This window comes from Cherax quadricarinatus, chromosome 58, assembly GCF_038502225.1.
Source record: "Cherax quadricarinatus isolate ZL_2023a chromosome 58, ASM3850222v1, whole genome shotgun sequence".
Lineage (NCBI taxonomy): Eukaryota > Metazoa > Arthropoda > Malacostraca > Decapoda > Parastacidae > Cherax > Cherax quadricarinatus.
In genome coordinates, this window is record NC_091349.1 from 12,784,831 (window position 1) to 12,810,128 (window position 25,298).

At 43.1% G+C, this 25,298-nt stretch overlaps 1 protein-coding gene across 1 annotated transcript; it reads left to right on the plus strand.

The window, feature by feature from the left end:
- Positions 1-1,302: 1,302 nt before the first annotated feature.
- On the plus strand, positions 1,303-19,419 carry LOC128698091 (hemocyte protein-glutamine gamma-glutamyltransferase). The gene is made up of 15 exons (XM_053790195.1): positions 1,303-1,459; positions 4,790-4,916; positions 10,813-10,960; positions 11,370-11,533; positions 12,249-12,440; positions 12,699-12,834; positions 13,213-13,439; positions 13,837-14,041; positions 14,408-14,517; positions 14,874-15,015; positions 15,747-15,912; positions 16,278-16,458; positions 16,594-16,730; positions 17,226-17,463; positions 17,677-19,419. Exons 2-15 carry the CDS (start codon positions 4,791-4,793, stop codon positions 17,953-17,955), a joined length of 2,451 nt encoding a protein of 816 aa, XP_053646170.1. The 5' UTR covers positions 1,303-1,459; position 4,790; the 3' UTR covers positions 17,956-19,419.
- The last annotated feature ends 5,879 nt before the right edge of the window (positions 19,420-25,298 follow it).

Below are 25,298 nucleotides of genomic sequence, written 5' to 3' on the forward strand. Positions count from 1 at the left end.
GAAGACGGATAGTCGGAGCTCTTCACCGAGGTTTTCACGGGTTGATGAGGGCTTGTTTGGAGAATTTGATAGTGGCCACGGCCGTGGCCAAAGTTCCCGTAGAACCTGTAGGCGACCTGTAGGGCTGTTGTGGACTATGCGTTTTCAGATAACGACATGCATACACGATGGTGGCTCTGTCTTCGTGCCCTATATCATATTATATGATGTATTTTGATTTAAAAAAAATAATAATATTGCCACTGTCGACTTCATGACAGTTTACAAAGTCATTCATTAGCAGGTGACCATAAATATGGTGTGCTTAACCTATCCTCAGTGAACAAGGAACCATTTCAGGGTGAAGATTCACGAGGTGCTTGTCTATAAGACCTGGTAGGTAAGATACATAGGCAACTTTATTCCGAAACGTTTCGCCTACACAGTAGACTTCTTCAGTCGAATACAGAAAGTAGGCAGGAACAGTAGAGATGTGAAGACGATATAATCAGTTCATCACCCTTGAAGTCGTAGATTTGAGGTTGTCAGTCCCTCAGCCTGGAGAAGTTCAGTTCCATAGTCAGGAACTATCTGAAGATCAAGCAACAGTGCGGAGACTTGAATACTGTCGGAAGGAGAGGTGCAGAGCAGTAGTAGTGAGAACGTAGCCACCGAGAGGTCACGTCCCTCTCAGATCAAACAATTCTCATTTGAAAAAGTTGTCCAAGCTGTACCAAGATGTACCAAGAGTAGTGTGTGTTGCAGTGTCTGACAGTGTGAATATCAAAATGGTATACAATACCGACAGGTTGGTAGGTAAGACACATAAGCAACAGTTAGGCAACTTTATTCCGAAACGTTTTGCCTACACAGTAGGCTTCTTCAGTCGAATAGACAAAGTAGGCAGGAACAGTAGAGATGTGAAGACCAACTGGGCATTTCTCAGAGACCCTCAAGTTGTAGAGCATTCAGCTTGCAACTGAAAGGATCCAGGTCAAATACTGGGCGGGGATAGATGTATGGACAGACTACATAACACAAGTTGTCCGTTACCTAATAGTAATTAGATGCTTGCCAGTTGTGGGTCGCATCCTCGAGAAAAGACTTAAAAAAAAAATGGACCCCAGTGCAAATAAGCCTTCAAATAAAGTCTTAATTCTTATACAGATCCTCTATGGAGCTTCATTCGTCTGGCAGTTTGAGTGGGAGAGTTAAAGAGAACCGAACGACAATGTATTATAAAATATATAAAGACACGAGTAGTGTCTATAGTAACGTGAGATGACGACTCTTTCCTCCTTGTATAACAGCATGAGGCGACGACCTGTCCTCCTTGTGTAACTAATCCTCATCCACCGGCTGGAACATCGTGTATATAACCCAAGCCGGATCTGTGGAGGTGCTCACATAGCCAGGTGCCTTCACCACCCACACCCACACTCCAACATCCGTCGCTGGCGAACGCCCCTCTAGTCATCAGGTGAGGAAAACTTTCAACAGACGAGTCTAAGAGACGACTTGAACCCTGTGACAACTTCAACAGGTGAATACTTAGTGATTAATGGAGATGTAAACAAAAAGTAAGAGAAACCTAAGTGAACCCTCAATGTAATGATACTTAAGTGAACGTGTTAACCACAATGATGATGCCAACTGCACCGAGCACTTTAGTCAACGCATGAGCGTCGAACTAACTCAACAAACTAACAAAGTGCGCAATGTATGTTAACAAGTGAACCTGTCATTGGTGTTCCCTATTGTAGACACTGATACTAAATACTTCCAACTTGCCGAAAAAAAATGTAGGCAAGGATGCGGAATATTTCCCGGTAATCCGGAACTTTGGTTCACTAAACTCAGTCATTTCGTTTAATTCTATATCATATTGTTCATAGTTCTCAGAGAAAGTCAGTAACAATTGCTTGAAGAAATAGAGGAGACTAAGTAACGAAAATTTAATTTTATTCCCTAGTTTTTTTTTTTTTTTTTTTTTAATTCGCCGGTATTCTCCCGGCCCGGGTCTTTTCCAAGTAGTGGTGACTAGTAATGTCTTCAGCACGCAGAGTCTATGGGTCTATGAAAGATGAGGTGAATCATAGAATTGATGAGGGGAAAAGGGTGAGTGGTGCACTTAGGAGTCTGTGGAGACAAAGAACTTTGTCCTTGGAGGCAAAGAGGGGAATGTATGAGAGTATAGTTTTACCAACGCTCTTATATGGGTGTGAAGCATGGGTGATGAATGTTGCAGCGAGGAGAAGGCTGGAGGCAGTGGAGATGTCATGTCTGAGGGCAATGTGTGGTGTGAATATAATGCAGAGAATTCGTAGTTTGGAAGTTAGGAGGAGGTGCGGGATTACCAAAACTGTTGTCCAGAGGGCTGAGGAAGGGTTGTTGAGGTGGTTCGGACATGTAGAGAGAATGGAGCGAAACAGAATGACTTCAAGAGTGTATCAGTCTGTAGTGGAAGGAAGGCGGGGTAGGGGTCGGCCTAGGAAAGGTTGGAGGGAGGGGGTAAAGGAGGTTTTGTGTTCGAGGGGCTTGGACTTCCAGCAGGCATGCGTGAGCGTGTTTGATAGGAGTGAATGGAGACAAATGGTTTTTAATACTTGACGTGCTGTTGGAGTGTGAGCAAAGTAACATTTATGAAGGGGTTCAGGGAAACTGGCAGGCCGGACTTGAGTCCTGGAGATGGGAAGTACAGTGCCTGCACTCTGAAGGAGGGGTGTTAATGTTGCAGTTTAAAAACTGTAGTGTAAAGCACCCTTCTGGCAAGACAGTGATGGAGTGAATGATGGTGAAAGTTTTTCTTTTTCGGGCCACCCTGCCTTGGTGGGAATCGGCCAGTGTGATAATAAAATATTTTTTTAAGTTTATGTAAGACTACGTGACATTTATTTTATGTTTTGTTTCTGATTTATTCTAAAGAAAATTATTATAAACTTCTTTTTCTAATTAGGGAAGTCTGAACTCATTCTACTCTCTTATTGAAGAGCCTAAAGTAAACGCATTAAATATTTCCATGATAGGCGCACTGGATGACCCTTGTCCCTCACAGCTATAGCCATGTTCGTGAATATTTGACTTGTAATCTCCCGATTTCTAAATTATTTAACATGTTGCAAGCTTTAACACCAAGGATACTGAACCTGTTACGAGCTTTGACACTAAAGATATTCACGTTAAGAGAATACTCGCACAATTGTACAATATTTTAGCCAGGTTGCAAAAATCTCTGGAAACTAGAGTACATGTATTTTGGTTATATCGTTGGAAAGCTGGATATGAACATTCACGGTAGAGTTATGTGTCCTTGAGTATGTACACAGTGTATTTCACTCCTTATATTAGGGATACAAGTATCCTTGATATTACTGTCTGCTTGAAACACAATAAAGTCACACCATACCCATTCTATGGGTGGTAGTCACCCCATAACTATCCCGTGGGTTGTAGTCAAAAGAGTAGAGGCACAAAATGGATCCAGGGGCTGGACCTCAACAATCTGAAACCTCTTCAAGTAACACTGGTAATGAACTGCTGCATTTGTTCACTTCTTGTATAACTTCACAACAATAAAGTTGTTTATACAGGCATGAAGTTACAAAAATATTATAATGTGTCTAACGTTTGGTTGTAGGTTACTAGTGTGTGGTTGTGGGTTACTAGTGTGTGGTTGTGGGTTACTAGTGTGTGGTTGTGGGTTACTAGTGTGTGGTTGTAGGTTACTAGTGTGTGGTTGTAGGTTACTAGTGTGTGGTTGTAGGTTACTAGTGTGTGGTTGTAGGTTACTAGTGTGTGGTTGTAGGTTACTAGTGTGTGGTTGTGGGTTACTAGCGTGTGGCTGTGGGTTACTAGCGTGTGGTTGTGGGTTACTAGCGTGTGGTTGTGGGTTACTAGCGTGTGGCTGTGGGTTACTAGCGTGTGGTTGTGGGTTACTAGCGTGTGGTTGTAGGTTACTAGCGTGTGGTTGTGGGTTACTAGCGTGTGGCTGTGGGTTACTAGCGTGTGGTTGTGGGTTACTAGCGTGTGGTTATCAGTTACTAGCAATACACAATATTTAGGAAGATAAAATGGCTATTTATTTTTTATTATAGACAAAGTCAGGACATTTTTCCACAACTGTTGGTAATACGTTACTGTAGATAAAATACTTTGACATTTCTTAAACATTTGTGAACTGTCTGTAAATTCACTATTTATTCTTCGCATGCCACCATATAATAACGCAGGGCGTGACAATGGTCCATCTAGTAGTTTACATTTAGTTATGTCTGCATCAGCTAGTGATGTTGATGTGACCTCCCAGAGATACTTGTAATCCAGCCGGAGCCTGGCGGTAGTAACATCCAAAAGTCTGATGATTTTGTTGGATGTACCATAAACATGCGGCTCCTCCTGCATGACAGAATGATCACAGACGGACCGAATGGTGTCAGTTTCTCTGTCTGAAGTCAACGAAGTTAATCTGAATCATTAGATCAGTGATATAATACCGACAAATGATGAAGAGGACTTGTGTAAGATCCGAGTATCTTTACTGATCTCAATAAAGGTACCCAGGTGCTGCACATGAGGCGAAGTTCAGTTGTTCTTTTCATATTATTGCCCTCAAACTATAAGTTGACATCTTAAAATTGTAATATACTCTTTCTATAAAAGGCATATGCCTTTGTCAATTCGTTAGTTCCATCACTTGTAAAGGGCAGCAGTTGTGTGTGATTGAGGCATCAAAACTGGCATCACGTAAGGTTCTTTTGGGGGAATAGTGAATTTTGGTGAGAACTAATTTCCCAAATTTGTCTCGTTGCAGGATGCATCCGCTGAGTAGACAGACGAGTCAGCAGCAACAACAGCAACAGCAGCAGCAGCAGCAGCAGCAGATGCCACCGCCCGTGCCGCCCTTCTCCCGCCCAAGGCCCTCCTTCCCGCCCAAACATGTAAGTGCCACCCGGTCACACTCAGTGCCACCAGGAACACCCGCCCACGCATTCCACTCACCCATTACGGCCCTCCCACTCCGGACCACCTACTCATTCCACCAACAGTCACCATTGTTACATCATCGACCCATCTATTTACTACTCACGGCTCTTGAACATTATTTGGATACAGTCCAACTATCGCCATCTTGAACACGTATTTACAGTGTAAACATTGTCGCCATCTTGAACACTTGGGGTCAATGTAAATACTGTTGCCATTTTGAATACTTCGCTTCCTAAATCACCATCATTAACTAATAAACCATAATATCAGGTTTTATGATATGAGTTCACCTGCAGAAGTGAGTGTGTGTTCCTGGGGTTCAATAGTCTTACAGCTTGGCTTCTTCCCTTAATCAGCAAGGTTTCCTGATTTTGTTCTCTTCCTTTTTTTCTCCTCCCTCCCTCAATTCCTCTCCTGCTTCGTCTGACTGCTATGTATAAATAGTTTACCTCTATCAAGATGTTCCATCTCTAGACAGTGACTTATTTCCAGAGGGGTCCTTGAAACATGCCTCACCTGGGACATGTGTTTTCAAGGACCCCAATCGAAATAAGTCACTTTGTTTTTTGGGTTATCCTAGGCAATTTACACATGTATGATAAGTGTACTTATATGTACCTGTGCCTAAAAAAGTTACCGATGTTCCTGTATACACGTTCTGTACGGCTGCTCACAGCAACGACCTTGGGGTTCGCATACTTAGGCATTTCGGCCGAGGCAAACATCAACCGAATAACCGCTGTAACAAACACATGACTGGTAAATTTAAGCATACCTTTCAAGAACATCAGCAAAGAGGGATTCACGACCTTATACACGGTATATGTCAGGCAAACCTTGAAGTATGCAGCGCCAGTATGGAACTCGCATGTGGGAAATGCATGTACAGAAGTTGGAAAAAGTGGAGAGGTCTGCAACGAAATTTGTCCCAGAGCTGAGGGGTATGAATTGTGAGGGAAGGTTAGAGGAGCTAAACCTCACGACACTAGAGGATAGAAGGACCAGGACCAGAGGTGACATAATTACGACGTACAAAATACTGAGAGGAATTAACAGGATGGACAGGGAGTGTGTTGGAGAGGCGGGTCTCAGGTACACGAGGTCACATCTGGAAGTTAAAAGTACAGATGAATCACAGGAAAGTTACGAAATACTTCTTAAGGATTAGAGGGGTCAGGGAATGGAACGACCTGGACAGGGAAGTGGTAGACAGAATCCATACATAGCTATAAGAATAGGTATGGTAGGGCTCACATAGCTAAAAGAGTGAAACCAGTAGCGGCCAGCAAAGAGCCAGGGCCAGGAGCTCAGACTCAACCCCTGCAACCACAATTAGGCGAGTACACACACACACACACACACACACACAGGGATAGACTCAGAAGTGTCCATGTTCGCAGATGATGTGAAGTTGATGAGAAGAATTAAATCGGATGCAGATCAGGAAGGACCACAAAGAGACCTGGACAGACTGGACACGTGGTCCAGAAACTGGCTTCTCGAATTCAACCCTGCCAAATGCAAAGTCATGAAGATTGGGAAAGGGCAAAGAAGACCGCAGACAGAGTATAGGCCAGATGGACAAAGACTGCAAACCTCACTCAAGGAGAAAGATCTTGGGGTGACCATAACACCAAGCACGTCTCCGGAGGCACACATCAACCAGATAACTGCTGCAGCATATGGGCGTCTGGCAAACCTGAGAAAAGCGTTCCGATACCTTAATAAGGAATCGTTCAAGACACTGTACACTGTGTACGTCAGGCCCATACTGGAGTACGCAGCACCAGTTTGGAACGCACACCTGGTCAAGCACGTCAAGAAGTTAGAGAAAGTACAAAGGTTTGCAACAAGGCTAGTTCCAGAGCTCAGGGGAATGTCGTTCAATGGAAGGTTGAGGGAAATCGGACTGACGACACTGGAGAACAGAAGGGTCAGGGGAGACATGATAACGACATACAAGATACTGCGTGGAATAAATAAGGTGGACAGAGACAGGATGTTCCAGAGAGGGGACACAGAAACAAGGGGTTACAATTGGAAGCTGAAGACTCAGACGAGTCACAGGGATGCTAGGAAGTATTTCTTCAGTCATAGAGTCGTCAGGAAGTGGAATAGCCTAGCAAGTGACGTAGTGGAGGCAGGAACCATACATAGCTTTAAGACGAGGTATGACAGAGCTCAGGGAGCAGAGAGAGGACCTAGTAGCGATCAGTGAAGAGGAGAGGCCAGGAGCTGAGTCTCGACCCCTGCAACCACAATCAGGTGAGCACACACACGCACGCACGCACACACACACACACACACACACACACACACACACACACACACACACACACACACACACACACCAAGGCAAGAGTACGACGAGAGCGATGGTTGACACACTGGCTGCAGTGGCCAGAAGAGTTCATGCATGCAGGGCAAAGCTCCTGATCATGGGTGACTTTAACCACAAGGAGATCGATTGGGAGAACTTGGAGCCACATGGGGGCCAAGATACATGGAGGGCTAAGATGATGGAGGTGGTACTGGAAAACTTCATGTACCAACACGTAAGGGACACTACAAGAGAGAGAGAGGAGAGGATGAACTATCATGTGGGAGTTCGAACACGTGGATTGGGTAAAGTAATACTCACGTAGGCTGGTAGTACGTATAATTACAGATAATGTGGGGAGCGCCCTTACAGCCGTAACCTTGTCTCCTTGCTCACTCTCGTAACACTGACTGGCCGCCCACAGTACCCATATGTGAGGGGGTCTTTGAATAGTGCTATGGTCAGCACAATATGAGTTCAGACAGTGACTCAGGCAGAGACGGTTGGTAGTGAGTCAACTACTGGTACACTGGTTACTGGTAACTGGTTACTACTACTGAGAGAACCAGCAAGACTGGACTTAGTATTCACCTTGAGTAGTGCAGATATCGAGGACATCACATATGAAAGACCCCTTGGGGCCAGCGATCACATGGTTTTAAGCTTCGAATACACAGTAGAGCTACAAGTGGAGGGGGAAGCAGGAAGGCCAGGACGAATGAAGCCAGACTACAAGAAAGGGGACTACATGGGAATGAGGAACTTCCTGAACGGGGTTCAGTGGGACAGAGAACTGGCAGGGAAGCCAGTTAATGAGATGATAGAACATGTAGCAACAATATGCAAGGAGGCTTAGGAGAGGTTTGTACCCAAGGGTAACAGGAATAATGAAAAAGCCAGGATGAGCCCATGGTGCAGGGAGGCAAAAACCAAGTGTGCTAGGGAATGGAAGAAATATAGAAGGCAAAGGACCCAGGAGAATAAGGAGAGCAGTCGTAGAGCCAGAAACGAATACGCACAGATAAGAAGGGAGGCCCAACGACAATATGAAAATGACATAGCAGCGAAAGCCAAATCTGACCCGAAACTGTTATACAACCACATCAGGAGGAAAACAACAGTCAAGGACCAGGTAATCAGGCTAAGGAAGGAAGGAGGAGAGACAACAAGAAATTACCGTGAAGTATGTGAGGAACTCAACAAGAGATTCAAAGAAGTGTTCACAGAGGAGACAGAAGGGGCTCCAGAAAGACGGAGAGGTGGTTCACACCACCAAGTGCTGGACACAGTGCACACAACCGAGGAAGAGGTGAAGAGGTTTCTGAGTAAGCTAGATACCTCAAAGGCAATGGGGCCAGATAACATCTCCCCATGAGTCCTGAGAGAGGGAGCAGAGGCGCTATGTGTACCCCTAACAACAATATTCAATACATTTATCGAAACAGGGAGATTGCCTGAGGCATGGAAGACAGCAAATGTAGTCCCAATCTTTAAAAAAGGAGACAGACATGAAGCACTAAACTACAGACCAGTGTCACTGACATGTATAGTATACAAAATCATGAAGATTATCAGAAGAGTGGTGGAACACCTAGAAAGGAATGATCTCATCAACAGCAGCCAACATGGTTTCAGGGACGGGAAATCCTGTGTCACAAACCTACTGGAGTTCTATGGCATGGTGACAGCAGTAAGACAAGAGAGAGAGGGGTGGGTGGATTGCATATTCTTAGACTGCAAGAAGGCGTTTGACACAGTTCCACACAAGAGATTAGTGCAAAAACTGGAGGACCAAGCAGGGATAACAGGGAAGGCATTCAATGGATCAGGGAATACTTGTCAGGAAGACAGCAGTGAGTCATGGTACGTGGCGAGGTGTCAGAGTGGGCACCTGTGACCAGCGGGGTCCTACAGGGGTCAGTCCTAGGACCAGTGCTGTTTCTGGTATTTGCGAACAATGACGGATGGAATAGACTATGAGGTGTCCCTGTTTGCAGATGACGTGAAGTTGATGAGAAGAATCCACTCGATCGAAGACCAGGCAGAACTACAAAGGAATCTGGGCAGGCTGCAGACCTGGTCCAGTAATTGGCTCCTGGAGTTCAATCCCACCAAGTGCAAAGTCATGAAGATTGGGGAAGGGCTAAGAAGACCGCAGACGGAGTACAGTCTAGGGGGCCAGAGACTACATACCTCACTCAAGGAAAAAGATCTTGGGGTGAGTATAACACCAGGCACATCTGAAGCGCACATCAACCAAATAACGGCTGCAGCATATGGGCGCCTAGCAAACCTCAGAACAGCATTCCGATACCTTAAAAAGGAATCCTTCAGGACCCTGTACACCGTGTACGTTAGGCCCATATTGGAGTATGCGGCACCAGTTTGGAACCCACACCTAGCCAAGCACGTAAAGAAACTAGAGAAAGTGCAAAGGTTTGCAACAAGACTAGTCCCAGAGCTAAGAGGTATGTCCTACGAGGAGAGGTTAAGGGAAATCAACCTGACGACACTGCAGGACAGGAGAGATAGGGGGGACATGATAACGACATACAAAATACTGAGAGGAATTGACAAGGTGGACAAAGACAGGAGACAGGATGTTCCAGAGATTGGACACAGTAACAAGGGGACACAGTTGGAAGTTGAAGACACAGATGAATCACAGGGATGTTAGGAAGTATTTCTTCAGCCACAGAGTAGTCAGCAAGTGGAATAGTTTGGGAAGCGATATAGTGGAGGCAGGATCCATACATAGCTTTAAGCAGAGGTATAATAAAGCTCACGGTTCAGGGAGAGTGACCTAGTAGCGACCAGTGAAGAGGCGGGGCCAGGAGCTCGGACTCGACCCCTGCAACCTCAACTAGGTGAGTACAACTAGGTGAGTACACATACACACACACACAAGTTGAAGACTCAGATGAATCACAGAGATGTTAGGAAGTATTTCTTCAGACACAGAGTTGTCAGGAAGTGGAATAGCCTGGAAAGTGAAGTAGCGGAGGCAGGTACCATACATAACTTTAAGAAGAGGTATGATAAAGATCATGGAGCAAGGAGAGAATGACTTGGTATTGACCAGTGAAGAGGCGGGGCCAGGAGCTATGATTCGACCCCTGCAACCACATATAGGTGAGTGCATATAGGCGGGTACACACAAGCACACACATATACACACACAGAGGAATCGACAAGGTGGACAGGGCTAGAATGTGTCAGATGGGACACAGGAACAAGAGGACACAACCGGAAGCTGGAAACTCAGATGAGTCACAAGGGTGTTGGGAAGTATTTCTTCAGCCTTAAAGTTGTTAGGAAGTGGAACAATCTAGGAAGTGAGGTAGTGGTAGCAGGATCCATATGTAGCTTTAAGAAAAGGTGCGGTAAGGCTCTTGGAGTAGATGGAGAGAGTGGATCTAGTAGCGACTAGTGAAGAGGCCGGGTCAGGAGGTATAAATCGACCCCTCCCCCCACATATAGGTGAGTACACACACACACACACACTCACGTTCACGTTTCACTTTCAGGAGCATGAATATGAGGATGAGTGGAGGTACGGGCGTGGGCGTCAGAGGTACTACGCCCGTGACGCAGCAATGCGGGCGTGCTACGACATCTGGCGACGACGCTACAACGAGATGCCTGCAGATCCAGCTCAAAACTACGCCTCCCAGTGTAAGCACCATCTGAGAAGTGTTAGGAAGGTTCAAGTCACCTTAAAGAAAGCTAAGGGGAATTAGGAACCTTTAACTGCCCCTTGAGTAGGTCGTGGGTCTCTTGGGTGGATTAATTCCCTTATAATAACTTTAGGGATATTTAAGTTCCTTAAATGTAGGTTTAAAGTTTCCACACACAAAAAAGAAACTTTAAGGGAAGGTTTTATTTTCCCCACACGAGTAAACTTTGAAACTGGGCCTTTGGGTGGGTTTAAATTCTAGATGGTCTGACGATTCTTAACAGGAGTTTTCTGTTATATACTACGTATTCCATGGTCTCTTCTGATGTATATACGAGTAGGTGTACAACATGTACATGACCCACTCAGTGGCCAGACTGACCTGGCTTGACTCTCATCATCCCGCAGCCCACTTCACTGGTGTCCCAGCTGACACCCTGAGGGTGGAACACGTCGACTTCCACTCCCAGGAGAACGCCAAGGATCACCGCACCTTGCAGTACGACCTCGTCCAGGACCTGGACCGCCCCAGCCCCGTTTACCGCAGGGGTCAGGTCTTCCACCTCTCCCTGGTAAGAAGTTTTATTAATGCTGCTGCTGTTAGGCCCCCTTTCCTCCCCTCTCTTCTCTTTTTATATATATGTGAGAAGAGGAGTTGCTGGCACTTTAGACGGAAGTATGATGCAAGAAAAAACTATGAAAATAATTATTTCAACAAGATGTGAGAGTTTGAAAAAGGCTTTGAATGAAAGTGGATTATGTTTTCACTCGGGATGCTGGGTCACGAATATTTACGTAATAACCACTAGGCACGCGGCTCAGGATTCCCACTAACACACTCTGAAGATCTGAGCGCTAAGATTGCTGCTTAAGAATACGTATATGGATAGATTAAGTGCTACTAGGACGTCTTGCAAAAAAATTTGGGATAGTTTTAGTGATGGGTTTCAAAGGTTAAATCTAGGCAATACTATTATTATGGTTATATTCCCACTGTTCGGCACTAACAAGACACTTGTGACCTATCACTTTTCCTGTTTCTCCGATCTCTGATTTTTTTTTTTCTCGGCCTCCTCTCATTTTCTCTCAGCAACAACATTCGGTAATCTCCACTCAACACATCCTCCTCCCTAATCTTTCTGTTTCCCCATCTCACTCTCCTCTTCTCCATCCCCTTCCTTACAGTCCTCCTAGTCTCCCCATCTCACTCTCCTCTTCCCCATCCATTTCCTCCCAGTCCTCCTAGTATCCGCACCTCACACATCTCACCAGCATCTCCTCCAACAGGTGACTCGCGAGAGGGAGTTTGACTGCACCAGGGACCACCTCTACCTCAACTTTTACTTCGGACCACAACCATCAGTGCCCAAGAGGACGAGGGTAGTGCTGCCTGTTACCATCCAGAAGGAGTTCACACGAACCCCTCAGAAGTGGGACGTCCGTATCCAGGCGCAGGAGGGGAACACCCTTACATTGCAGGTGGGTAGAGGTGGAAACACTCTACTGTGGTGATCTGGATTACTACTTCAGAATGCGCGTGCCTTATCAACATTTATTTATGAAGCAAATAATTGTAATAACACCCTGAGGTCCCCTTGCATGACCTGCAGTGATACCCTTGCTTGAACTGTAGTACTTCTGCTTATCATTCCCCCCCCCCGCACACATACACCATAATCTTTCGCTGCTTGAGCTACATGTAGTGACAACTTAACCCCTCTCATCTTGCCCTACCAGGTACACATCCCCGCGACGTGCCCAGTGGGAGTGTGGCGTTGTGTGGTGGAGACGGCCACCAAGAAATACCCGAAGAACAGGACTCAGTACCGCGCCCCTGAGGACGTCTTCATCATCTTCAACCCCTTCTCCAGAGGTCAGTCTTACTGAAGTTCTTTATACAAGCTTAGCACTTTTTGTCAATGAAATAACAATCCCTATCCACCTAAAATTTACCTCGGACTTCTCTCGTGTTTCCTAATTTAACTTTAGTTAAATGTTTACGTCTTGCAATCTGTAATTTATCGTCTGAGTCACCTGGTATGATACGGCGGACTAAGCTCTGCTGTGTTCCTCTGGTTGTGGACCTCACATTGTCTATCCTTCTACGTCTTACCAGTGTCACCCCAGAGTGCTTGTTTTTTCTGTATGGTAATGTTGACTTTGTGTGTACCCTTCAATATATTTTATTCTACAATCTTTACCACCAATATTTCTCAAACCCTCCCTCACCACCCCCTTCATTCACCACCAGAGGACACCGTGTACTTGGAGAACGAGGCTCAGCGTACTGAGTATGTGATGACCGAGAGCGGCAAGGTGTACCGTGGAGGTTCCCGCTACACTCAAGGACGACCTTGGGTCTTCGGTCAGTTCGATGACTGCGTCCTGCCTGCTGCTTGTCTCCTGCTCGAGATGTCTGGCCTCACGCACACTGAGAGAGGCAACCCTGTCAAGGTGGCCAAGGCTCTAAGTTCCATGGTTAGTACAACCTCGTTAAGGTTTGGGCTACTTTAGAAACATAAATATAGAAATAAAATTATGAATAAGTAAACTGCGCATATCTTGAAGAACTGTAAGGGGGAATAAAGAAAATTACTGTTGTTTTTGTTTCGTGTTTTAACTTTCGTATTTTTTCATATTTTAGTGTAGGGCCTTAAAATTTACAGTTAAGTTTAAAACTTCAATTTAGACAAAAATGTGAAGTTAAAAACTTGAAGTGATAGAAGGAATTTCAATTATTTATGTTAACTTTCTTTCTAGGTTGTTATAATCTCTAATTTTTAGCTTCCTGGGATGACATGATATAAACAACAGTTTGTTGAGTGATCTACAGTGCCTGACCAATATCTGTAACACTTGCCTCTCCCTCCAACAGATCCAGGCGTCTCGTAGGCATCGAGACTACGATGACGAGAACCGGGAAGGACTCTTGGAGCCCCACTACGAGGACGAGTACCGTGGGGGCCAGAACCCCCACCTCTGGACCGGCTCCGTCAAGATCATCCAAGAATTCCTCTTGCACGGTGCCACCCCCGTCAAGTACGGTCACTGCTGGGTGATGGCTTGCCTCATGACGACGGGTGAGTGGGGAACAGGGAGAGGAAGGGCGGGTGCATGATGGCGGAAAGTGAGTGACAGGAGGTGGAAGGAGGGTAGACAAGCAAGGATCACAATGTATTGATTCTATATTCTTTTGCATTCATATTTACACTCAGGCGTTGATAAATTCAGACATAGGTTAATAAGAGCCCATGCCCACACACATGCTACTACCCCCCCCCCACACACACAAACACCGAACAGGCCAAGTGTCTTATCGACAAGTGCCTTTGACAAAATGGTAACTAATATCAAGACACACACTACTCCCGCATATTAAACACAATCATAACTACATAGTCACATTTTCACACCCAACCATGTCACTAATCCTTGAACGCCCACAGTGTGCCGCGCCCTGGGTTTGCCTGCCCGACCCACTACCGCCCTCACCTCCGCCCATGAGACACAAGAAACATTCACCATCGACCGATACATCGACCGCTTTGGTGACCTGGTAAGTTGACTTAAGAGCGATCTCTGAGGAAGGTGTTAATAGTGACTTTGAGAGTATGAGGACCTGGGAATGGAGGTAAATGGAGGAGAAATTTAGGATAACATGTAGGGAAAGGCGACCTGGGTGAGGTTAAGGAGGTGACTTTGACTTTGTCTCATTAAAAGAAAAGATCATCCTGTGGGTAAGGTCACCTGGAACTAGATACAATACTACTACGTGGATCAGGAGAGTGAATGAGATGACCTAAGAAGAAAAAACTATATTTTTTTGTGAGGTTCGGTTGGGGGTGAGGAGGAGGGATCAGATTACTTATGAAACTTGACTTCGAAGTGGGGCTGAGTTTTTACTTCTGGCAGATCGAGCGGGGTCCTGGACGCGACCAGCCAGACTCCCTGTGGGCCTTCCATACCTGGTGCGATGTTTGGATGGCTCGTCCAGATCTTCCCTCAGGCTATTCTGGATGGCAGACGACAGATCCAGCTCGCGCCTACCATTTCAGTGAGTACAAGCTGTTTGTGTCTACATCAGCTCCACCTTCTAATACTAAGCCATATTTCAACTGACGCAGCTGGTCTCTAGTCCTCATTTAGCTCATTCAGTTAATTTTATTACTGTTAGGGTAACAAAGTACTTATAGCTGTGTTTTGCTTCAATATTTGACTATCTGTTATGGTGTCTTCTGCATCAATTCGACACTGTCCAGAGCAACAACAAGTCAGGTCATAAAAATCCACTTGCCTGTACTCACTCCTGTCTAACATTTTCGCACATACCTTTTGGATATCGAAGGCCCTCTCCCACAAAACTTCCTTTATCCTCCCTTTTCCAACGTTTCTACGACGTCCCCTAGCCCTCCTTCCCACTTCAGATTTATGTACAATCCAAGTTATCCTATTCTGACCCATCCTCTGTAAATGTCCAAACCATCTCAACAACCCCTCTTCAGGCCTCTGTACAATACTTTTAGTAACCCCACACTTCCTTCTAATCTTCAAACTACGAAATCTCTAAATAATGTACACCTACATACAGGTTATCATATATATATATATATATATATATATATATATATATATATATATATATATATATATATATATATATATATATATATATAATGTCAACATGCTGGCCGTCTCCCACTGAATGAATGGTTAGCATTTCCCTTTCCATCTGCTAATGACTGCCTGTTTTTTTAATCTTGCTTACTCTTGTCTCCCTCGGTGCAGAGTTCTCCAGTGGGTGTGGTCCCTCCTCGACGGAGGCTGTGAAGAGAGGAGACATCGGGTTCTCCCAAGACACCAGCGCCTTCTTTTCCGCCCTCAACACCTTCGTCAGATACTACTACGAGGACGACGAATCCGAGTGGGGCTACACTCCTTACATGCAACACAGGTGAGTGGGACTACACCCCGTACATGCAGCAGAGGTGAGTGGGGCTATACCCCGTATATGCACAGCAAAGGTTAGCGGGGCCATACCACTCACAGCATATGTAAGTGGGGTTACACCACTCACGGCAAGGTGAGCCTGCATTGGCTTGAGAATGTAAACATTTTAAGCAACATAACCTGAACAATGGAAGCAGCTTACTGTCACTCCAAGAAATAATAAACAAATGTCAACAAAAGTCAAAGTTTGTTAGTTATAAAATCAATAAAACTTCCAGCTTGTTATACTTAAGAAATGATAACTAAAACCTCGATGTTTCTATCTTTTGGTGAGTTCAATGCTTCATCCTTCTTTCATGCCACCTTCAGACTGCCAGTGTGTCGCTCCGTCGTCACGAAGGCTGTTGGGCGTCATGACGACGACGGTGACGCAGACTGTGAGGACGTCACAAAGGTGTACCGGGACCTGGAGAGCTCTGAGCCTGAGAGATTCACCGTCTTCAACGCCTGCAGGGGCATTAGGAAGGACCACGTCTACTACGACTTTCAGGTGAGAGAGACTACACTCCAAACGTTTCCCAACACTCCCCCCAAAATACAGTCATCACTGGCTCTCCCAATAACGCACCAACCTCCCAAATAAAATTTAAATTACTAAAGTATCGTTACCTCCACACATCAACAGGATCAGGGGAGCTACGACGTTGAGTTCGAGCTTCAGGAGCCGAAGCAAGTGAGCGCCGGCCAGAGCATCATCGTTACCCTTCAAGTCCACAACAACACCTCTGAGACTCGCACCGTCCAGGCTAACATCTCCACCAGGTAGCTCCACCTCCTTGCCCTCCTTTTGGGTTCTTATCCTCTTGGGTGCTCGGTGTTTGTTATCATCTGCTTGAATCTTTTTCCTTGCCCTCCTGGGTGCTGCTTCTTTTCGTCTAAGTACTTCCTTCCTCCTCCTGCTCCAATTCCTCTTCAGTCTGTCTTCGGTAACTACACTTTTGCTCTTCGCCGGTAACATAATAACTGATATTTATTTTGAAGTATTCCACGTTAGTTATCTGCCTAGAATTCCAACGATATTTATTGATAAACTATTTTTTTTTTCTATCTCACTGTTCTTCAGTTTGCTGCCTCTTTTCAAGATAGACAATCTCCCAGAGTCTTTCCAACCTTCAGACCTGCCGGAAACATCTCTCTTACCATTTTCCTCCGCCTTTTCCCAAACTCCAACTGCTAGGTTAAAGATTCTCTCAACCCAGAGAGAAACATTCACCCCTTTGTTTACCAGTCCTTATCAACTTTCCTCTTCCACCGCAGGAGCTCTTTCTATACCGGGGTGTTGGGGACGCACCTCAAGAGGGTGACGGGCCAGTTCACCCTCGCCGGGGGCCAGAAGGACACTCTCACCCTCAAAGTGGACGCCTCCGAGTACCAGGACCGCCTCGTTGATATGGGCTTCATTAAGATCACCGCTACAGGTCACGTCTCCGAGAACAAACAGTCTTACATCGATGAGTTCGACTACCAGTTCGAGAAACCCAAATTAAGCATTGAGGTAATTCTAAAAAGAAACTTCTAACAAGCATTTATTCATGAAATCTTTGTGAGAAAAACCTTCATATATAAGAATCGAAAGCTTCATATGCCATTTACCTCAAATCATACTGTAAATGTGTATTAATCCAACTTCTTGTTTTCCTTCGACTCTGTTTTTCGTCTTTTTACTTGTAAGGAGTTTCACCACACGTTCCTGTGTCTCCTTCTCCAGGTTCCTGAGTGCCAGGTGGGACAGGAGTGCACAGCTAAATTCACCTTCAGCAACCCTCTAGACCTGCCTCTCACAGACTGCTTCTTCAGTATGGAGATCGGAGGCGCCTACAGGCCCAGGACCATCAGGGTGAATCGTGAGGTCCGTCCAAGGGAAACTTTCACTTATAGCCAGACCTTCGTACCTCGCAAGTCTGGTGAACACAGACTAGTGGCCTCCTTCGCCTCCCACCAGCTCCATGACGTTACGGGGTCCCGCAAGTTGACCATCCGAGAGTAGATTTCTTTTTTTCTACACCTCTTCCTTCTTACCTCCCCCCCCCCCCCCTTCGTGATGTTGGAAAAGTGTGAAAACAAAGCGTGCGTGTAACAGTAGTGAAAATGTAAACTGCGCATATATATACATATGATACTGAAGGTACCGAAGAGCACTTATAGATCTCTCTCTGGAATAATTCTTATCTAAAAGAATAAATATGATCTTGCTAAAAGAAGTAAGAGAACCGAAGAAGAACCATCATACCGGAATCTGTTGCTAATTTACCTTGGTGTGGCACCCAAGAAAAAAAAACAGATAAGAATATAAAATAACATGACGTAAGGTTCGAGTGGTGGGGTGAAGCATCAATGTAAAGAGTGGACTCGAGAGAAGGAAGCAGAATATAAGTGAAATGGGGAGGGGGAGATAGTGTATACTACACGTGTCCAAAGAAAACACGTTTTGAAATAAAAATACGTTTTGTCTCATCTCTTTGACTCGAGGTAGAATCATTTCGTACCAATGTAACTACTTTACTGCTCCTCCAACTCCGTTTGTGTCGCGGATGTATAAATATGTCGAGTGAGTGACATCACTTGCATGGTACAGTATACTCAGATATCCTGCAATTGAAAACTAACATCTATAAGCAAAAAAAAAAAAAAAAAAAAGCTAACCGTTCAGTATTTTCAACAATACTGTACAGGGTTCAAACGTCTTTACTTTTCTGTCAACAGTTTCGCTGTAATTTTATCCTAGATATGTGGATGTCTTTACACTATTTACTTTTCCCTCTTGCTATACACAGGCCTCTCGCAAGAACCCCTCCCCCACCTCTCTGAAACTACAATCACAATAATATACAAATTCACAAAGGCGACGACTACACGCAAGTTACTGGATATCTCAATCTTGGTTAGTTTTCTTTTAAAGTACAGCAGCCTCCATGCGTAGAAAATGGTTACTTTCTAGAGCCTCATTAGCTTTTGCAACTAAAAAAATACAAAAAAAAAAAGAAAAATGGATCTTGAAAGCTTGGAGATATGGCTATGGGGATGTTCATCTTGTGCTGCTTCTAAAGATGAAACTAAGTACCATAAAACTTAACAGCAACAGAAGTGGCTTCAATACTGTTAGCGTTTTTGTTATTTACTTATTTTCTCGGGCGGTCAGTTTTCAGCGAGTAACCTTCCCATGAGCCCCCATATCTCTGATCAAAGATAACAAAATAATTATGATAAGTCTTGGTGTTTGTGGTATTAACATAATGGTTGTGGGTCGCTAGTTTTGAATTATCATCATGAAACTGATTGATGAACTAAAGAAAAATATACGAGCATTTTATTAGCCTGAGAGCACATTGTTTTCCCTGGCCTTGAGTTATATATGCTTCTGCTTCACATATCACTGAAGGTGACACCACAATGATTTTCAGATGGTGAAGTGTAAACAGAGACATGCAAATAAAGATCTTCTTCAGCAGTATCCTAGTGTGTCATTTACCTCTACCGTAGTTTGTTTATTTACCTACACACATGTGCAGAGAAATTTCATATGTATACCACATGTTTCGTAAGGCCTTGACGGAGCTCACCAGTTCTCAAACGATGGTGAGCTCCATTAGACTTCCGAATGTCTGACCTCCCTTTGACACTCACTTAAATACATTACATGTGGCTCACCTCCACTGAAGATTGGTATCGTGAATCACTAGACCTTTTAACTCGACTGCAATGTCCTGAAATGTATCCTACCTAGTATGAGCTGTACTCAATCTTCACCAGTTCAACATAATTTATGGGTAATATAAACCACCAGTTGCTCACTATATTATACAAATAGGCATAATTCATCAGTATATATCTACCCACCTACTTTCCCCACTACTAGGAACACTAGCCATTCAAATTAGTACACTTCTTTCAACCAGAAACTAACAAATATTATTTATATGGAGCCAGTCAAAACACCACTCTAGGCTCCCCATTATCTCAGAGCTGGGGTAAGATAAGTTATAAATGCAGGAAAGAGTGGGGAAGATGCAAGAGCAATTTGGATGACATATATCTAACTACATATTATATATATATATATATATATATATATATATATATATATATATATATATATATTCAACAAGTCGGCAGTCTCCCACCGAGGCAGGGTGACCCAAAAAAGAAAGAAAATCCCCAAAAAGAAAATACTTTCATCATCATTCAACACTTTCACCACACTCACACATTATCACTGTTTTTGCAGAGGTGCTCAGAATACAACAGTTTAGAAGTATACACATATAAAGATACACAACATATCCCTCCAAACTGCCAATATCCCAAACCCCCTCCTTTAAAGTGCAGGCACTGTACTTCCCATTTCCAGGACTCAAGTCCGACTATATGAAAATAACCGGTTTCCCTGAATCCCTTCACTAAATATTACCCTGCTCACACTCCAACAGATCGTCAGGTCCCAAGTACCATTCGTCTCCATTCACTCCTATCTAACACGTTCACGCACGCTTGCTGGAAGTCCAAGCCCCTTGCCCACAAAACCTCCTTTCGAGGACGACCCCTACCCCGCCTTCCTTCCCCTATAGATTTATATGCTTTCCATGTCATTCTACTTTGATCCATTCTCTCTAAATGACCAAACCACCTCAACAACCCCTCTTCTGCCCTCTGACTAATACTTTCATTAACTCCACACCTTTTCCTAATTTCCACACTCCGAATTTTCTGCATAATATTTACACCACACATTGCCCTTAAACAGGACATCTCCACTGCCTCCAACCGTCTCCTCGCTGCTGCATTTACCACCCAAGCTTCACTCCCATATAAGTGTTGGTACTACTATACTTTCATACATTCCCTTCTTTGCCTCCATAGATAACGTTTTTTGACTCCACATATACCTTAACGCACCACTAACCTTTTTTCCCTCATCAATTCTATGATTAATCTCATCCTTCATAAATCCATCCGCCGACACGTCAACTCCCAAGTATCTGAAAACATTCACTTCTTCCATACTCCTCCTCCCCAATTTGATATCCAATTTTTCTTTATCTAAATCATTTGACACCCTCATCACCTTACTCTTTTCTATGTTCACTTTCAACTTTCTACCTTTACACACATTCCCAAACTCATCCACTAACCTTTGCAATTTTTCTTTAGAATCTCCCATAAGCACAGTATCATCAGCAAAAAGTAACTGTGTCAATTCCCATTTTGAATTTGATTCCCCAAAATTTAATCCCAGCCCTCTCCCGAACACCCTAGCATTTACTTCCTTTACAACCCCATCTATAAATATATTAAACAACCATGGTGACATTACACATCCCTGTCTAAGACCTACTTTTACCGGGAAGTAGTCTCCCTCTCTTCTACACACCCTAACCTGAGCCTCACTATCCTCATAAAAACTCTTTACAGCATTTAATAACTTACCACCTATTCCATATACTTGCAACATCTGCCACATTGCTCCTCTATCCACTCTATCATATGCCTTTTCTAAATCCATAAATGCAATAAAAACTTCCCTACCTTTATCTAAATACTGTTCACATATATGCTTCAATGTAAACACTTGATCTACACATCCCCTACCCACTCTGAAACCTCCTTGCTCATCCGCAATCCTACATTCTGTCTTACCTCTAATTCTTTCAATTATAAGCCTACCGTACACTTTTCCTGGTATACTCAGTAAACTTATTCCTCTATAATTTTTACAGTCTCTTTTGTCCCTTTTCCCTTTATATAAAGGGACTATACATGCTCTCCGCCAATCCCTAGGTACCTTCCCCTCTTTCATACATTTATTAAACAAAAGTACCAACCACTCCAACATTATATCCCCCTGCTTTTAACATTTCTGTCATGATCCCATCAGTTCCAGCTGCTTTACCCCCTTTCATTCTACGTAATATACGTAATACACACACACACACACACACACATATATATATATATATATATATATATATATATATATATATATATATATATATATATATAAGTATAAAGGATAACAGGTGAGCCTAGAGATTAATGTAGTACGTCTTCGTAACCTGTGTATGCATATATTCTTTGTAACAATTCTTGTGGTACTAGCAGATGTTGTTTATCATATAAGAGGACTCGCAATGATCCAAGAACCTACCATATATATTTTAACACGCTGGGCGTCTCCCAACGAGGCAGGGTGACCCAAAAAAAATAAAAAGAAACACTTTCACCATCATGCACACTATCACTATCTTTGCAGAAGCGCGCAGATACGGCAGTTTAGTTGTCGCTCTAAACAGCAAATATCCCAAACATTGTACTCCCTACCTCCAGGACTCAAGTCCGGCTACCCGGCTTCCCTGAATGCCTTCACAAAATATCACCCTGCTCACACTGAAAGAACTCGTCAAATCCCAAAAACCATTCGTCTCCATTCACTCTTATCTAACACACTCACATATGCCTGCTGTATGTATTTATTTCTTAGGCATATAAAGATTGCATCCTCTGGTTGGCAATGTTCTGCCTAGAAATTCCCTCCCAGGATCTATTCTTTATATCTATTCCTAGTATGATCTTATTTAATGGGAACACATTAAGTAAATATACTTTCCTGTGGGGTGAAGTTAAGAAGACTAAGTCGTGGTATATCCAATATGGCCTCTTGATGAAGCCCATATCGTAGCTGCTTCAGACGCCCCAGTTTTCGGATATCCACGTGTTACTGGCCATTCCTCTTGTGTCATTTTCCCACATATAATTTAATTCTTGAAGACTGAAGAGCAGTGTCTTCGACCGCGTATGAACGCTACCACCCACCAGTTTTTTACTATAATTATTAAAATTTAGCTCTTAGGTACACTGAGAATCTACTTCCTTTTAGAGATACTAAAATTAAATCATAATGAGCATCTTTACTGTAAAATTCGAGTGTAGTGCGAGCTCAAATGTAAATAAATTATGGTTTAATTAAGAGGTTATGACAATATTTACGTCACTCCCCACATTCTATAGTAAACATGTGGAAACATTTCCGTGCAAACACCCTGATACTCATCAACTCGTGATGTAATTATAGTTTAACACTGTAACATTAGGCAGATTAATTATTCTCTATAAAGCAAGAGATCATATCAATCTCACTAAGCAATTACAACTTTTAAGAGACCTTCATTAATAAGCCTACTCCATCCCTCTCGATTTCTAACAGCAGTTCTAGCAGTATGTCGTTTCTTGAGTTTTTTCATTCTGCGATGGAGCTGGATTGGCTTCCTCTTCGTGTCTAAGAGGATACAACGTCACTACCTTCATTAGTGTCACTGCACTTCTGACAAGATCAACTTTTACTTGAACTTCTTCTTGTTGGGTTTATAAGAGACACTGACAACTTGCCACCTTATCGAGTCCTGCTTCAAGATGTACAAGAAGCGCTAAATCGGTATAGGTAAGATAAGTAAGTTTATTTTGGTATAGGTACACATGAATGTAATTATCATATATAGTGTGAATTACATAGGATAACCCCCAAAAAAGTCAGACATTTTGACTTATTTCCACTGGGGTCCTTCAGACGAGATATTGCCTAGAGCTGGGCGACGAAAGAAAAAGGAACAGGAGTCCCTTTGTAAATAGAAACAGAAAGTATTAATTTCCAAACAGACCAGGTGGACCCCCTCGTCAAGCTCCAGCAGAGCAAGGACACCCACTCACTCACTTGAGTTCATCAACCGGCTTCCCACTAAAACCGTTAAAGAATTATCCGCAGCGCAGAACAATTTACTGACTACTTACGTAATTCTAGCACTAATTCCGTGCTACACAAAAGTGAAAAAAATACGTACACTATTAGGCACAATATTCTATGTTGATGCACGTATTTTAAGGTCATTGGAATCACCCACGTAGTTCAATGGACGGTCATTTATTCTATTCTCAGCCTCCACCAAAACATTTTGAAATTCCTTTAGGTGAAGATCGTTTGAGGGTTCCGATCAAACGTTCATAAAATCTCCCTTGCCAGGGATTAAAGATTTTATTTCTTTGCAAAAGGTTATAACGTGTGATTACAATTTTGATTTAAGTACAAAGAAAGCCAATATCATCCTGGGGTATTTCAGGTGACGAATTTTTATTTCGAGTTGCCCAAATGCTCATGCATGTTATTTGCTTTCTTTGTGCTTAACAATATTTTATTACGTAAACTACACATTGTATATTACACAGAGGAATAAAAATATTATTTTGATTTTGAATGTATATCTCGAACGTCTTGATTTTTAAAACATGTCTTTTATATACTGCGAGCCAGCAGTAAAGGTCGTCCCATTATCAAATATCATTAATCGAGGGCAGGAAATCCTGGCTGCAAAACTTCTAAAAATCTGCAAAAATATCAGTAAACAAATATACCTCTAGTGCTAAATGTTCAATAATCATTGCCAATTAACAGGCCAACTGTTCTGATAGTCTTGTTCAGTATTGTGGAGAGCCAACGGTACACCTTCTTGTCTTAATTGTTTGGTGGCTTCACTAATACCTTGTGTGGTAATTTACCAGGTAAATCATCTACAACTACTGCCTACAGTTAATTGTACTGAATCATAATGTTTGTCTTAGTCTGAGGTTCAAGCAGTGGATAAGTACCCATAACTGTTGGGATTTACTAAACTATTTTTTTTCCCAAATTTATTAGACCTCTCAACTGAAGTCTGTTCATGATGGTTCTTTAAAGCAGAGGTTGAATACAGGTTGACCAGTACTACTGTAAGTTGTACTAATTTTTGCAAACATATTCTAATCCCAGAACTAGAGAAACAACCTTCATGATATCTGGTATATATCCACTCTACAGTTTTATAATTAAGGTTCCCTTTGCAAAATATTACAGTACATGCAATCCAGTCACCTGCTGTTATATCATTATTATTACAAGAGGTTCACCTCCTTCGACATTTTTTCTAGCCATATTGTTAAGATTAATGTAAAAGTTAGTATGTTTTGGAAGATTAATGTAGAAGTTACTGTTTTTTTGGAAGATTAATGTAGAAGTTACCGTTTTTTGGAGGATTAATGTAAAAGTTACTATTTTTGGAAGATTAATGTAAAGGTTACTGATTTTTGGAAGATTAACGTAGAAGTTACTGCTTTTTTTTGGGGGGGGGGATTAATGTAAAAGTTACTGTTTTTGGAAGATTAATGTAGAAGTTACTGTTTTTGGAAGATTAATGTAGAAGTTACTGTTTTTGGAAGATTAATGTAGTAGTTACTGTTTTTTTTTGGGGGGGGGGGAGATTAATGTAGAAGTTACTGTTTTGGGAAGAATAACGTAGAAGTTAGTTTTCT

Coding starts and splice junctions, on each gene's coding strand:
- LOC128698091 (XM_053790195.1), top strand. CDS start 4,791: ATGCATCCGCTGAGTAGACAGACGAGTCAGCAGCAACAACAGCAACAG. Junction 12,835..13,212: donor CTTCAACCCCTTCTCCAGAG/GTCAGTCTTACT, acceptor ATTCACCACCAG/AGGACACCGTGTACTTGGAG. Junction 15,016..15,746: donor AGCTCGCGCCTACCATTTCA/GTGAGTACAAGC, acceptor CCCTCGGTGCAG/AGTTCTCCAGTGGGTGTGGT.